The following is a 15,692-nucleotide window of genomic DNA, read 5'->3' on the forward strand; positions in this document are numbered from 1 at the left end:
CAACGCACATATTAAACAAATATGTAAGACTGCTTTCTTCCATTTGTGCAACATCTCTAAAATTAGAAATATCCTGTCTCAGAGTGACGCTGAAACACTAGTTCATGCATTTATTACTTCCAGGCTGGACGACTGTAACTCATTATTATCAGGATGTCCTAAAAACTCCCTGAAAAGCCTTCAGCTAATCCAAAATGCTGCAGCAAGAGTCCTGACAGGGACTAGAAAGAGAGAGCAGATTTCTCCTGTTTTGGCTTCCTGTTAAATCCAGGATTCAAAATCCTACTCCTCACATACAAGGTCTTAAATAATCAGGCCCCATCTTATCTTAATGACCTTGTAGTACCATATCACCCTACTAGAGCACTTCGCTCTCGCTCTGCAGGCCTACTTGTTGTTCCTAGAGTATTTAAAAGTAGAATGGGAGGCAGAGTCTTCAGTTTTCAGGCCCCTCTTCTGTGGAACCAGCTTCCAGTTTGGATTCAGGAGACAGACACTATCTCTACTTTCAAGATTAGGCTTCAAACTTTCCTTTTTGCTAAAGCATATAGTTAGGGCTGGACCAGGTGACCCTGGATCCTCCCTTAGTTATGCTGCAACAGGTGTAGGCTGCCGGGGATTCCCATGATGCACTGGGTGTTTCTGCTTCACTCACTATGTGTTGATAGACCTCTCTGCACTGAATCGTTCGTTTTTATTGGTTCTGCCGGAGGTTTCTTCCCGTTGAAAGGGAGTCTTCTTTCCCACTGTCACCAAAGTGCTCAAAGGGGATCTTCTCTGTATTATTCTACAGTCTTTACCTGAATATGTGTATTCTCATAAAAACTAGAGAAGCATTTAGATATGAAACAAGTCCAACAGCTTTGCCTTTGCACTCCAACAAAAGGATTTAAAATGAAGCATAAAAATGGGAGCAGACTTTCAGCTGCTCAGGTACGTTTGTGTGGACTTGGTGCAGGTTAAACACAACGAGGGTTCCAAAATACAAACACAGATCATTTTATTTGAAACATTAGCGTACATTAAATCCACTCACAAATGCAACATTTCTCTCATCTAAGTCAGATGTAAACAACTAAATAACCTGGATCACATCTCGGTTTGTAAACCCAGACAAATTAGTAACAGACTAACAAAGCTCAAAGCATCTGTACACACCAGCTCCCCAACTATCTACATCTCACAGGGATGCAAACTATTTCAATATTTTAGCATCGTAAGAGTTCACATCACATTACAGTCTGAGTGTCTGCTGATGAGCCCTCAGACTGTAATGTGAAGCTCATTTATGACCAATGTCCCAGTGTGAGTCTGTGGGACAGCACACAACGTGTCACACTAAAACAAACACCTGATGAGCATAAATGCGTCGGCCCAGTGATCTGTGGCTGCTGCTCGTCTAAGGCACTGATTCATTAAACCTTTCACAAACTCTCTGTTTGCTAAACATGAGCCGACACATCTACACATCCCATGTAAATATACCAAACACCTGAATTCAGCTGCTAAATGTTCAAACTTTTAGTGACATCGTATTTAGGACACTGTGTACAATTACTTCTCATCTTTTGGCATAAATCATATGTTGATAAAGAGCTGCTGATTCTGAGCGTTCATCTACAAAGCAGCAGACTGACTGTTAGGACGATAAAAAGGTTTTGGACAGACGGAGGAAAATGAATATTTATAATCAAGCTCAAGATAGCAAGAAACTCATGTTTGTGCTGTATGTTACATTAAGAGCAAAGATCCTAAGAGTTGGCTACAACGAGTGCAATAATAAATGTGCATTTTTTGTGTTTCATGAACAGATGTGCTCACACTGCAACCAACACTACAAACATCTCCATGCGCTCAGCACGGGCTGTGCTTCCTGCTGTCGTTTACCAGCACTGGAAATGTGCGTGGCCTCCTGAAGAATGTGCACTTCCACTAAACGCTTAAATCATGCGACAAACACGGTTCTTTTACTCTAAAATACACATTTTCAGTTGATTTTCATCGGTCACACACTGAGCCTAAACTACAGCTCAACTAATGAAAGCTCACCTTCAGTTTGAAACACCTCCAGGGACCAGGCTGGCTAGCATGAACACACCCTGCTCCAAACGGGGTCACTGCTGTGTTTGGATGTGTTCATTTTGCGCTGCCCAGCAGCTTTTATATCCCTGTTCTCTGCAGAGGTGTGCTGCAGAGGTGTGCGCTACGCTGAATAGTATATGTGTGTATTTAGTAAACTGTAGTAACGAGTGTTTTAAACGGGAACCCTACAGAGGAGACTTACTGTTAAAAATATCACCTGCATGAATATTTGCACCTACTTTAAAATAAATGTGTGTATTACCACAGTGCCAGAGTATTCATCTTTACAGTAGTTACACACAGCCAACAAACACAAATACAATGCTCCTTTCAAATCACCTTTGGGATATTCTGATTTTTGTTAAAGACACAAAGAGAAGATGCACACTCAGATGTTTGCAAATGGACAGTCTTCAAGCTGGGCTACAGTTGTAGTTCTGGTTTAAGTCGATCAGGCTGCAGAAGCACCACCAACAAGGCTGACTGGAAGTTGAATGAAGTCCTCTGGCAGCAGGAGAGACGCGTCTAGTTTGTCTGGAGCAGGTTGCTGAGAACTGAAGTTAGAAAGAGCACAGCGATAAGCCAGTGCCTGTTCACAGTCACCACCAGGGGGCAGGCTGGGCTTAGTTAGTCTTTTTGGTGCTGTTCTGGATGTTGCCAATATCACGCTCCATCGGACCTTCATTTAAGACTTGTTACATATAATCACTGATTATTTCCCCCTAATCATTCTTTAGTATTCGAGCTGCGAACAGCAGACTGATCTGCATTCAAACATTTTAAATATTCACTTTGTGCACTCTGATTTTTCTCCTTCCAGTTCACACTTAACATGACTTTATCATATCAATGAACATCTGTTAGCAAACAAGCTCACTCACTGCTCAGGTCACACATTTCAGAGCGTAACAGTTTTAAAACTGTTGACTGACCAGTCATCGCTCCTGTGTCACAGCTGAGAAAACAAGTAACACTAAAGCTACAGTAACTAGAATCTACTCTGTAATGAGGGGCTGAGAGGTACTCTTTACTGTTACTCTGTGACAGCGTGACAGTCAAGCACCCCAGGCAGGTCTCAGTGATCACCTTGGTGATGGGTGTGGTCTCGTCATGAAGGTTCACTGAACGGTTTGATGAGGTGATGCTGCTGTCCTCAGCAGATCTCAGTCCAGTGAACACTCCTTATTAACTCATTCACTGCCAGGGTTTTTGAGCATTTTTACTCATTTTTGAAGAGCCACAGAAAACTGTGTGTTATGATCATATAAACGCTGAACCTACCAAAATGAAGAACAGACTCTCTTCTTCCATCCAAAAAAAAAAGCTTGTTTCTACCATTTTCCATTCTTTAGTAATCAGCTGTAGAAGAGGGGTGGGTTCCACCAAAAATGCCTGTTTTGACCAAAAAAAGGGAGAAAACGAGCTTTTTGTGAAAAATACATTTCAAGCAGTCTGATGTTCACTGACAAGCTGCCCGAGGTTGTATTCTAGCCCCTCCCATTGGAAACGTAATTGACGTCTATAGACGTCAATGGCAGTGAATGAGTTAAGACACCTTTTGTAACTTCGTAGTAAGCAGCCAGCTTGAGCCTGATTCATGGCCGTGTCACAGAGCCCTGACGCTCTGCAGCCTTCTCACAAATAAACTGTGAATTATCACTGGTGTAGAAGTAAAGACAGGAAACAAAGAAAACAGTCTCGTTTCTCCAAAAACCTCACATTTTTCATTCTGTTGAAGCCCTTCGCCCCTGGTGGTGGAGAGAATACGATCGTACACTCCCGTCTTCAACCCAGGTTACAAAAATCAAGATGTGCAGGCCGTCCGAAACAACACCAAAACTGGCGCATGCGCGGGCAGCTTTGGGGCGTGTCACGCCACCGTGTGTGGACTGTGAGAACTTACCTTGAGGCTCGGAATGAGTGCCTTGGTGTCCTTTACCACTCTCTGGATCTGCACCTGGATCAGAAACACTTATCAGGATGATGTCAGAGTCCTGTTATCTGTAATCAGCAGTAATACTGAACTCATTATTACAGAAACGAGGGATACCGACCTCCCTGCAGCTTGAAGCACAGTTTCTTCTTCTGATAAGCAAAGTAACTGGACGCTGCTCCCACCAGGGCAACGCCTACGGCACTGATGATTCCTGCAATCGGACCACTCCCTTCGAACGGAAAAAGGACACAGACATTACTGGAAGGGACCCACTTTAAATGTATTCAAATTCTATTTTTTAATCGGTATGTCAAATGACTTCGTTTATCAAGATCAGAGTAAAATCACTTTAAAGCAGGAGTGTCCAACTCCAGGCCTCGAGGGCCGGCGCCCTGCAGGTTTAGACGTGTCCTTGATCCAGCACAGCTGATTTAAATGGCTAAATGACCTCCTCAACATGTCTTGTAGTTCTCCAGAGGCTGGGAATGAACTAAACCTGTGAATCAGGTGTGTTGACCCAGGGTGAGATCTGAAACCTGCAGGACACCGGCCCTCGAGGCCTGGAGCTGGGCACCTCTGCTTTAAGAGTGGCAAATGTTTGCAAATACTTGTAACTTGATACCTGCTCAAGTGAGAAATCGAAACAGCGCTCTGTGTTTGTTTGGCTCACAAACATGATCGTTAGAGTTTAAGATTTTAGGAACAATTCAAAAAGCTTGATCCAGACCCAGTCCATGAGCTGTAATGACCACAGTTCACCACACGATGGCGGTACCTGTGGCGTTAATAACTTTCAATGCCACAGTTACTGGCAGCACTGGGAAAATGTGCAGGAAGGCAAATGAAAAGCAGATGCAGCAGCTCCAGTGCAGGGCGTGGCAGCATGAATAATGAAGCTGTTCTTTGAAGCCACACTGAGTCACTGAGCTTTGTCTCATGATGCTGCCGATCACTAAAACAGGGAGTTGCCTGTTTTAAAAAGGCCCAAAACATCATAAAAGACACCTCACATCCTGGCCACTCCCTGTTCGAACTGTTGCCCTCAGGCAGACGGTACAGGGCAATCAGAGCAAGGACTAATAGACTCAAACACAGCTGTTATCCAACTGCAATAACACATCTGAATACTACAAAAAAATGTCCATCACGCCACTCTTGTGTTAATCTATGCACGGTCTGAAGCATGTGTGTGGGAATGTATGTGAATGTTTTACTGTTACATCTTATTAGTATTTTAAGTATTCTATCTATTTTATTTATTGAATTTTATTGTTTTATTTATATTTTGATATTGCTAGGGATGATGCAATGATCGGGGACCATTCTTAATTTCGTTGTTCTCATGACAATGACAATAAAGTTTCTGATTCTGATTCTGATTCTGATTCTGATTAAACAACAAGAAAACAAGGCAGGCTGGCAGCTGTGTGCATGACTTACTGCTGGGAAATGTGGAGAATGTCACTCACTGCTCTCCTGTCTCACACAGGACCCCCGAGGGCTTAGCGTGATGTGTCTGTTATGTTATTATGATACTGGGACATAAGTCGAGGTCATTATAAAATCTAAATCCTACAGCACAACAACTCTTGTGGATTTAGGAATCATATTTCAGATACACTGACCGTTTCAAGCTGCTTTTATGATTTTATTATTATGTGTTACACTTTTCTCAAAATAAAATCCAAATCCCTTAAAGACTCGAAGCAAAAACCAAAAGTCCAGTCACACAAAGAGCAGTTCAGGAGCTGAGCTGTGCCAGAGAGAAGAAGCATCATCGGATCACACATCAGAAAGTCTACCCCGGGAAGTTTGCAGCTCTACATGTTGGATGTGTCAGCTGAGGCTTTCAATGCGTGCTATCCTAAGAATGCCGACTGTGGAAGAGATACGCAGGCGTGTCCTGACACAAAGGGATGGCAGTAAAAAACCTGATTTCCAGTAAGCAAACCAGTTGTCATGAACATGGATGAACATGTGATATTTAGCTGCATTCACAGTCAGACGTTCTTTAAAAAACTCTCCCAGTATGAGGTGCTGCTGGTATGTGGTCCCCTCTGACTGTCAAAGTACTACAAAGCACACATTTGTTTGCACAGCAACAAATTACACAGAAAATGAAGTAACATAAAAAAGTATCCCAATGACCACAATCCTGGCACCCAGCAAAACAACATGTCTAACTGCTCATTTTGAGTCCATCAGATATTGAAAACAGCTTTTGTAAACCGCCGCATGACCCAACAGCTCATTGCACAGCTTGTAACAGATCCATGGCCCGCTCTAACAGAGGTGTTAAGATCTGCTTTAAGTTGGACATCCAAACATAGAATTCCTCGGGCATGTTAGCGTTTAACATCTTCAGGATGTGGCCCCACAGAAAGTCTGGATCTGCAACGACACAATCGTAGCAGGGTTTTAACCAGAGGAACCAGACCGGGGGGCCATTAGCAACTTAAACAAAATGCAGCCCATCAAACAGCCAGCACATAATCCAGCTCCTGCCCACCAAGGTAATGAGCTTTCAAAACAACTAGTAACAGGAAGTCCATAATGATAAAAACTTATGTAGGAAAGCAGAGGCATTCTGTGGTGCTTCCTCCATGACAGGAAACAGGAAATGACCAACAACAACTCAAGAGCTTCGATTCTGAAGACGAACACACAGGAAGAAGGGCTGCGCGTCTTCAAGGCCGAATAGATAAATGTTGGTCTCATGTGCTGAAACCTTTTTATAGCGACTGCACAACCAAATGATCCACTGTTATTATTACAGCTCATGATTACATCATCACCACATTTAAACAAATTCCACGTGATCATAAAAACAAGAACACTGTTAGTGCTGGAGACTGAGCATGGTCCTCATATGGAGGACACACTGTGCAGGTCTAGCAAAGCATGGACTGAAGATCAAACGTGGGACTCACCTTGAGGCTGGTCAGCGCCACCTGTGAGAACACGGGATTCACATTAATCAACAGTGTTTATTACAGACGTGCTTCATACTGTGACACTGATGTCATGTCATGCTAATGCTAACACGAGGACGAGCGAGCTGCCTTAGTGCAGCTTCGTGCTTCTGGATTCTTGTTTTTCTGTTTACTGCTGCATTCATGTGGTTCAAAGTGCGTCCTGGTTGTTCTTTATAACCACAGATGAACCAAAAGGCACACGAGTCCTCTAAGACTGTCTGCAGAGCTGCTGCTCTGAGGCAAACCTGTGTGTGTGTGGGTACAGTACAACAGGCCCATCGAGTGCTGCATTTCTGCACTCGTCCAGGCAAAGCATGGACTGAAGATCAAACGTGGGACTCACCTTGAGGCTGGTCAGCGCCACCTGTGAGAACACGGGATTCGCATTAATCAACAGTGTTTATTACAGACGTGCTTCATACTGTGACACTGATGTCATGTCATGCTAATGCTAACACGAGGACGATTGTGCTCATTGGCTGATCTTGAGCAAAGTATAAGTATTTTTTGTGGCATGATAACTTAGGACAGCAGTGCACTCCTGCTACTCTTGTTAAATGAAACATGTAGTCATAATATTTGTAAGGTAAAAACGAGACAAGATGAACCAAAATACTGCATACCCTGAGGACCCATGGCACGACCTGGAAGAAAAGGTTAGACGTCAGTCAGAGAGCTGACCTCAGACTCTCAGCACAGCAAGTCAACATGACATCACATACCTCAGTCATGACTTGTCTTTCCTGTCTTTGGTCAAAATACAACTAATTATTCTAATGCTGTCACTAAACCAAGACCAAGGGTGTCCATCTCCAGGCCTCCGGTGTCCTGCAGGTTTTCGATGTGTCCTTGATCCAACACAGCTGATTTAAATGACCTCCTCAACATGTCCTGAAGGTCTCCAGAGGCCTGGGAATGAACTGATCATGTGATTCAGGTGATCTCTAAAACCTGCAGGACACCAGCCCTCGAGGCCTGTGTCCTGTTATCTAGGAATTAAAAAACAAAAAGATCTACACTTGTTTTTCTGTATTTTCCTTTTTTCCAATGATAAGAAGAAACAACATTGCAGCAGTTCTGATAAACGATGAGACGTTTTGATCTGTCCTTTGGTAAAAATAGCTTCTAACCATTTAAAGGTCAGCAGAACAGCATCAGCAGCTCAGTACTGATCTACACAGGAGCACCTCAGACTGGTCCTAACGTAGCACCTTTCTAGTTCTGGTGACCACTTCAAGTCTAAACAAAAACAACAAAGTGAAAATGCTTTTATGTCCCATCCTCAAACCTCCAAATGTGACCAATAAAAACAGTTCCAAAAGCTCCATCGCAGCTTTTTAACCTTTCACACAGCGGTCACTGCAGCTATTCAAAGGCTGTTTACTTGTACGTCTGTCAGTGTTGATGGTATACTTGCACACTGATGTGTCCCTCCAAACCCTATTTGTTATAGTTTATATACATGCTGTTATATTGACATGTTTTTTATCAAAAATATTTGAGCTATTTTATAGTTTTTACACAGCGTATATTATTTATTTGTGTCTACCTAAGTGGATGTAAAAAACTCTTTGAAAAGTACACGTTTAAAAAGAAGAAGTTCAAAAATCTTTTTTTAAGCCTAAAGAAGAATAAAAATACTAAAGAAAAACATCCAGAGTGCGGCTGTCATAATTCATGCATGGAAGGGTTAAACAGATGTGCAGTAAACTCATTAAATAACAAATAAGGGGCCAAAGTGCATTAACCTCAATGATAAAGACGGCCAAAAGAATCTACTGCAATAAAGACTAAAAATAAAAAGATAGTTGCTTCTGTGCATATGAAACTGTCTCTTTTGTCTTTAAGTAATTTTAGTTCCCTCGAGACAACATCAAGGATAAATAATGAAACAGTGTTGGAGAAGAGCCACAGGGCGTCAACATTACCGTGACATTATATCAATGTGTTGTTGTCTTCCAGTGACACATGATACCATTATAGCAGCTGGGCAGAGTCAGCGGTAGTGAAGGGCAACAAAACACAACAACAGAGAGGAAGTACTGCACAAACTCCAAAATGTTTCCTAAATACAAACTGGAACCACTGAATTTTCTGACTCACAAATGGGAAACAAACTGCATAACAGCAGTAACAAAACACTTATCAGCTACAGTGCAGATTTAGACCGTGTTATAGTGCCATCTGTCATTTATATAATCAAAGGTCTACAGCTGCAAACACCAGCAGTATACAGCTGGAAGCACAACGAGTAACATCCTGATGCATTTATCCCAGGGGTGTCCAACTCCTCACCCTGGGTCAACACACCTGAATCAAATCATTCCCAGGCCTCTGGAGACCTTCAAGACATGTTGAGGAGGTCATTTAGTCATTTAAACCAGCTGTGCTGGGTCAAGGTCACATCTAAAACCTGCAGGGCACTGGAGGCCTGGAGCTGGACACCTGTGATTTAGGGTTACACAGAGCCAAGACAGAGACATAAAAAACGATAGAAATAACATCATAAAACAACCGTTATCGTACCTCCTGAGCGGCCTCCATCAGGCTTGTAGTCTCCATTGCTTACATCAAACAAGTCGGAATCATCAAACGTTCCACCACCTGAAAAAATGATGAACAACCAATTATGCCGTCACATGAGAACACCAACACTTCTGTACTGCTACAGCTGTTTCCACATGTTAACAACATCTGCTGAGACTGAAAATCTGCCACAAAGACACTGCTTGATGATCAATGAACACAAATGTGGGTTTTCTTGATGAATTCAGTCGTTGTCATATCTTAAAAAGGTAAATTTATTTCCATTCATGGTTGTGACAGGAAAAGCATATGTAAGGTCACGTGATTATATCTGACCAAAACCTCAAAATGCCTCAATTATTATGTTTATTTGCCTTCATGATGTGCACTGAAGAACTGACAGGGAAGCAAAGAGACAGAGCCTCAGGTCAGAGCTGCTAAACTGGAATCTCATCCATAAATCAGTGTCGAACCAACAACCTGCCACTGACAGCAGCTTATGAAACAGAGGCTTACCTCCTCCACCCTTTGGTGGGTTGACAGCAGGTTTGTCAGGTTTAGTGGTAGGTCCTGTAAATACAAATGCATCATGAGAACCAATAATAATATATACGATAAACAGAGCAGATGGATTAAAGTCTATGTGGGCAAAGGCCCACCTGTGAGCACAGCAGCAGTGCTATACGTCCATGCTCTGTGCAGATAGCACCATGTTAGCATTGAGCCACACACAGCAGTCAATCAGCCAGACTCAACATTAATGACTGAGTCCAGACTGAATCTACAGCTGACAGCTCAAAGCAGGCGGGGGAGGGCCAGCCAGCTCGAGCACAGATGAACTCGCTCCACACTCTCTCACCCTTGTTGAGGCGTAAAGGAAACGCTTCCCAGTACTCACCATTGCTACTACTAACAAAACTGGAGTGACTGATGGGAATGATCCATGTCTTTACCTGGATTGACAGCGTCTCCCAGATTGAATCCATTGGAATCTGTGACATAAAAAAGAAAATTCTTCAAACACTGTAAGTGATGATTCATTTACCTTCAAATACACTCACACACAAAACAAACATGTAAAATCCATCTTAGCGTCAATGTCCCTGCATCACAAATGATACAAAAGCACAGGATGTATGAAGGCTGTCAGACCTACCAGAGTCTCCAGGACTTGGTTTCTTGGGTTTTTCCGGCTGTGGCTCGTCTGTGGAAGAAAGATTAATTTAAACAAAACAGTGGTGGACAGTCCAAGCATGGCTAACGAGGAGCTATTTTATGATTTATGCTTAACAGTTTTGCATTTGTAGAAGTAAAAATCAGACATGAGATTAAAAAAGGACAAATATATTACGCAGAACAAATTCTGACACTCAGCAGAAGACAATCAGTAAAATAAGACGTCAGCGTATCTACCTGGTCCAAATACATCCCAAAGGTCTAGCTCACCTGAAGGAGAAACACATGGAATTAGTCTGTTAACCCGTCCACGTGTGTGGCTTCAAAACAGGAAGCTGTGCAGCATATCAACTGGGACATACGTTTAAATCTATATTTATACCGTTTTATTTCTGCTTTCACAGTCTTACGTTCTTATTATGAAGCAGTTTCTGGGAAATTTAAAGATGGCACGAATGACTGCCAGAGCCACAAAGAAGAGCATGAAAAACATCCAAGTTTGATTCATCGAGTTTGATTTACACAGACGATATGTTACAATGGATACACCTGTAATCTCATATATATACATATATATGTATGTCATTCATGTCATTACTGAGCACTGACATATTGTGTTCAGGACAATGGGACAGACTAACACAGATCATCATATGTGTAATATACATCACTGTAAACAAAAGGCCACTGATGGCGTGCTTCAAAGTTCAGTCGTAACACATGAAATACTACAAACCATCCTTATTGGGCTGCTCTGGTGCCTTTGGCTTCTCTTTGGGCTTTTGGGTTGTCGTTTCTAAAGAAACAGAAAGAAACGAGTGAATGAAACCTTTAAAAAACAATGCTAGGAAAAGTGCCCGATGTGACGGTCACTCACTTATTTCATCCAACCCATCCTCCAGGCTGAGTTCTGTATGAAGAAGACATGAGGAAGAGCATTACAGTTTAATAGTGGAGACTGTTGACTGTAACCACAGGAGGGTAACACTGTCACACTACATCACACTTCACATAAATACCCTTTATATTTATATCTATATATGTTTATATCCAGCTTTGTCAGCATGTCTGATTTCCTCTGAGTCTTTAACTAGCAGACACAAACATGCCCGTGTGGGCCCATGGTGGGAAGCTGTGAGTGACCTGGGTCATGAATGGAAGGCTGGGAGTACTGGGAGTGCTGGGAGTACCAGCAGAGCGAACATGTCCAGAATGGTGACGTCACATTAGATGGTTTCATGCACAGTGTGGACGGTGGCAGGTAGATGTGAGGTTCATGTTTCACAGTGACTGCTGTTTTTATTTCCCGCTGAATGCCATAGTTTTACATTTCTATCATGTTTTCTACGATATCATCACTGAATTATTAAGATGTTTGGTATCGTGTTGTTTATTTGTAGCCTTTGTTTATTAACATATTTTAAATACCTTCACGATCTGTACTTTGTAAAACTAATCTTAAATACCAGTTTCACTAAGTCGAACTTAGAACTGGGAAAACTGGCTGAAATTAACCAATTGAATTTTTTACCTATTCATGTTTTTATTGCAGAATGGAGTCAGAATGTTCCCTGTGCTATTGAAAGCAGCACTGAGTCGTCACAACCCACAGTCCACACTAATCGCATGCCAGATGTGCCGGGCCCACAGCTCACTGTGCCCCTTGCGTGTTGGATACAGTCATACAGTGTATTTGCTGGTTGCTAGGGCAGCTCTGACTGACACATCAAGAAGCTGTAAAAAGCACGAGTCACAACTGAAAGTAGGAGGTGTGAGCCGCACTTTGCCTGAACAAGTGCAGAAATCCAGCACTTGCTGGGCCCGTTGATCTTGTACTGTACGCGCCCACAGACAGGTTTGCCTCAGAGCAGCAGCTCTGCAGACCGTCTTAGAGCAGCGGTCCCCAACCCCCGGGCCTCGGACCGGTACCGGTCCGCGAGAGTTGAGGCTCAGGTCTGAAATGTCTGGTTTTCAGGGTTTTTATCAGTTTTCAGCGTTATTTTGTTATCGTTTTTAGCATTTACGCGGTTTTCCTGGGTCTTTTCACGTGTGTTATGAATAGATTTTCTTTTTTCGGTACCGGTACTAGTTTTATTTTGTTGTATTTATCCGCGACACCTTAAAGGCCGGTCCATGAAAATATTGTCGGGCATAAACCGGTCCGTGGCGCAAAAAAGGTTGGAGACCGCTGTCTTAGAGGACTCGTGTGCCTTTTGGTTCATCTGTGGTTATAAAGCACAACCAGGACGCACTTTGAACCACATGAATGCAGCAGTAAACAGAAAAACAAGAAACGAGAAGCACGAAGCTGCACTAAGGCAGCTCTCTGGCCAGTACTCGAACTAGTTTTTGCATATATTCCTTTTATCTGCTTTGCACTTTTTAAATATAGTTTGTGACCAGATGAGTGCAGCATGACAAATGTTGTACAGCAGCAGGTGATGGACAACAGAAGCTTTCGGATTTTGTTTCATTTTAGTTTCATTCTCTGGTGTCTTCCTACAATTAGTTTATCCATGCTGGGAGTTTGTTGTTTAATTGTTTGGCTTATTATGTAATATATACGCAGCCTATATTTGTAGATCTGTGCGAAGCTGGCAACATTAAATTTGCTTCAAAACCCCACGTGGGCATGACGTGATCAGCGATTGGCGCACACGCATTAAAGTTTTGAGAGACGTGTTACGCGCAGTTTCAGACGTTTGTGCGCACAGGAGGGTTGTTAACAGAGACAATGTTCGGATTCGTGAGCTGAACTAAATAAATTGTGAATAAAGGATGAGTATCCCGGTTTGGATCGAGGCAAACAGTTCAGCGTGTGCTCAGGTTGCAGGTTTTTGTGTGCATTGAACCACAGTCCTCAAAAGTTACACGTTATTACAAACATTTGTCTTATTTTACGCGTGTGGATCATATCGTCCGCATGTGCAAAGAGCAGACGTTATTACTACGAAATAATACCCAGCTTTTCAAAGAAGTGCTTCTTTGTTTATTTGCTTGTTTGTTTGTTTTTGGCAAGTGGCCAAACAACTTTTTAATTCGCTATACTCGTCTCGCGTGACCTTAAAAAGCAGTTACACACAATAATAATGGCAGCTGTGCTTTTACCTTGTGTTAATGTTCCAGTAACCAGGAAAAGCAGCACCGCAATCCTCAAACAAAGCTTCATGTTGGCTCTTCTTTAGCCGTGTGCGCGGGTCGGCGGCGGGTATTTGTGGACTCAGAAACACTCCGCTGGTGTCTTCTTACACTTCATGAGTCAACTTTGCCTGTGAAGCACAGACTGGGTGTGGCAGCTAGTGATGGGTCGTTCGCGAACGAAATGGCTCTTAGAGCCGACTCTTTGACGTGAACGACGCGAGCCGGCTCCTTATCGCGAGCCGTCACGTGGGGTTTTTTTTTTTTTTTTCTTTCTCTCAGCCTCTCTCTCGCACTTTTTTCCGCTTCACTCTGCACGCGAGCCTTGTGCTTTACGCTGGGCAGAGGGGGGAGGGGCGGTAGTTACACTCAGTAGCACAGGAACAGAGCCAGAGAGAGAGAAAGAGAGGCAGGGACAACAACATTAGAAAGGTATAGTAATCATCCACAACTATTTTCGGTTGCAGATGATAAAGGATTGAGAAAGTTTATTCATGCAGGTCCATATGACAGAGAATATGCATCTTCTTTATGTTTTCATATTATAATTTATATTTAATTGTGTTGTGGTTTGCAGTGTTTTGTGTTCTTTTCACTTTAAATTTGTGAAAGGAAAAAGCTGAAAATTTAAATAGTTAAAACTTGAAATGTGAATAGTTGATTTTTGTATTATATGATTTATTTATTACATTTTATGTGGAGTGAATAAATAAAAGTATATTTACGGTGGCCCCTAGAGACAAAGCACATACAAACTTCAAATCACGTACGAACTCTGAAGCATGTACAAACTCCAAAACACGTAAAAACACGTACAAACTCCGAAGCACGTAAAAACTCAGAAGCATATAAAAGCTCAGAAGCACATAAAAACTCAAAACACGTACAAAAGACAACAGAAGTGCTCCAGGATGCTGGGCACAGTGTTGAGCCTTTGTTATCTTGTGGCTACACAAGCCAGCAAGTACCAACGACCGGATTTGGTGTGTGGTAATAACAGGTAAATGAACTTTTTTTTAAATTATTTGAATATATATATGAGTGCCTGTGTATAAATACACAAACAATACACACATGCTTTCAATTGTGTGATTTAAGTGATCTAGTAGCTCTGCTTTGGAGGTTCAGTTCATGCTAGAAATGTGTTTTGGAGTTTATACGTGTTTTGTCTCTAGGGGCCACCGCATATATTTATATATAAACATATATAAATAAAACCACTTGTTTTTACGTTAGTAATTCCTTTTGTGCATAATTTTATATTATTGTTAATAATAAATTAATTAAAGCAACAAAACAACCTGAAGAGCCGGTTCGGAGCCGAAAGATCCGGCTCTTTTTAGTGAGCCGAACCGAAAGAGCCGGTTCTCTAAAAAGAGCCGGAAATCCCATCACTAGTGGCAGCCTCTGAGAGGGCGTTGTGCGTGAGACGCAGGGAAAGATACAAGAACAGCAAACGGAGCCTAAAATCTTTCAGTGATTTCCCCAAAATTTACATCAGCCGATATAAATATTACAGTTCGTATGTTTGCTGCTGATTATGTACTTCAGTTACGCCTGTAGCTATATAAGACTGAGCTTTTTTAAGGCAGGTGGAAGGTCTTTCATGGGATGACTCATATTTTCTGGCTTGGTTGTAGCCCAAGGGCTCAGGCTCCTAACCAGCTTATACAACAAGAACCAGCAACAGTTTCTGAAACGTGTGTGCCGCCTAGTGTGTGTCCGCCTCTGTCATTTTACACCCTTTCTCCACATTGTTCATCCATTTTTGTTCCAGTTTAACTTTTACAAGTAATCTGATTTTTGGCTATGATTACTATGACATGCAACAGTTCAGGGGTGTATGCCCATGCCTGTGT

General features: G+C 42.3%; 1 protein-coding gene across 3 annotated transcripts; it reads right to left on the reverse strand.

Annotated features, from left to right (window-relative positions):
- Window positions 1–995: 995 nt before the first annotated feature.
- cd99 (CD99 molecule) lies at window positions 996–13,983 on the reverse strand. 3 transcript variants are annotated; one of them, XM_085347844.1, is made up of 14 exons: window positions 13,804–13,983; window positions 11,573–11,605; window positions 11,432–11,491; window positions 10,933–10,965; window positions 10,676–10,723; window positions 10,473–10,511; window positions 10,036–10,089; window positions 9,520–9,597; window positions 7,617–7,637; window positions 7,337–7,357; window positions 6,949–6,969; window positions 4,137–4,247; window positions 3,986–4,039; window positions 996–2,636 (listed from the first exon to the last, which is right to left on the reverse strand). In XM_085347844.1, the coding sequence occupies exons 1-14, from the start codon at window positions 13,862–13,864 to the stop codon at window positions 2,608–2,610; spliced, it is 663 nt and encodes a 220-aa protein (XP_085203970.1). In that variant the 5' UTR covers window positions 13,865–13,983; the 3' UTR covers window positions 996–2,607. The 3 variants fall into 3 exon arrangements, with proteins under 3 accessions (XP_085203970.1, XP_085203971.1, XP_085203972.1); XM_085347845.1 differs by lacking the exon at window positions 7,617–7,637; XM_085347846.1 differs by lacking the exons at window positions 996–2,636; window positions 3,986–4,039; window positions 4,137–4,247 and adding an exon at window positions 5,415–6,409.
- Window positions 13,984–15,692: the final 1,709 nt, after the last annotated feature.

The sequence above is a fragment of the Diplotaxodon limnothrissa genome, linkage group LG23 (assembly GCF_057381915.1).
Source record: "Diplotaxodon limnothrissa isolate DT_005_m linkage group LG23, D_limnothrissa_male_GT1.1, whole genome shotgun sequence".
Lineage (NCBI taxonomy): Eukaryota > Metazoa > Chordata > Actinopteri > Cichliformes > Cichlidae > Diplotaxodon > Diplotaxodon limnothrissa.

Excerpts from the sequence above, each read along its gene's own strand:
- cd99 (XM_085347844.1), bottom strand. The coding sequence starts at position 13,864 with ATGAAGCTTTGTTTGAGGATTGCGGTGCTGCTTTTCCTGGTTACTGGA. Across the intron at positions 10,724-10,932 it reads TTGGGATGTATTTGGACCAG|ACGAGCCACAGCCGGAAAAA; the intron begins GTAGATACGCTG and ends TTTCTTCCACAG. Across the intron at positions 9,598-10,035 it reads CCCACCAAAGGGTGGAGGAG|GTGGTGGAACGTTTGATGAT; the intron begins GTAAGCCTCTGT and ends TCATTTTTTCAG.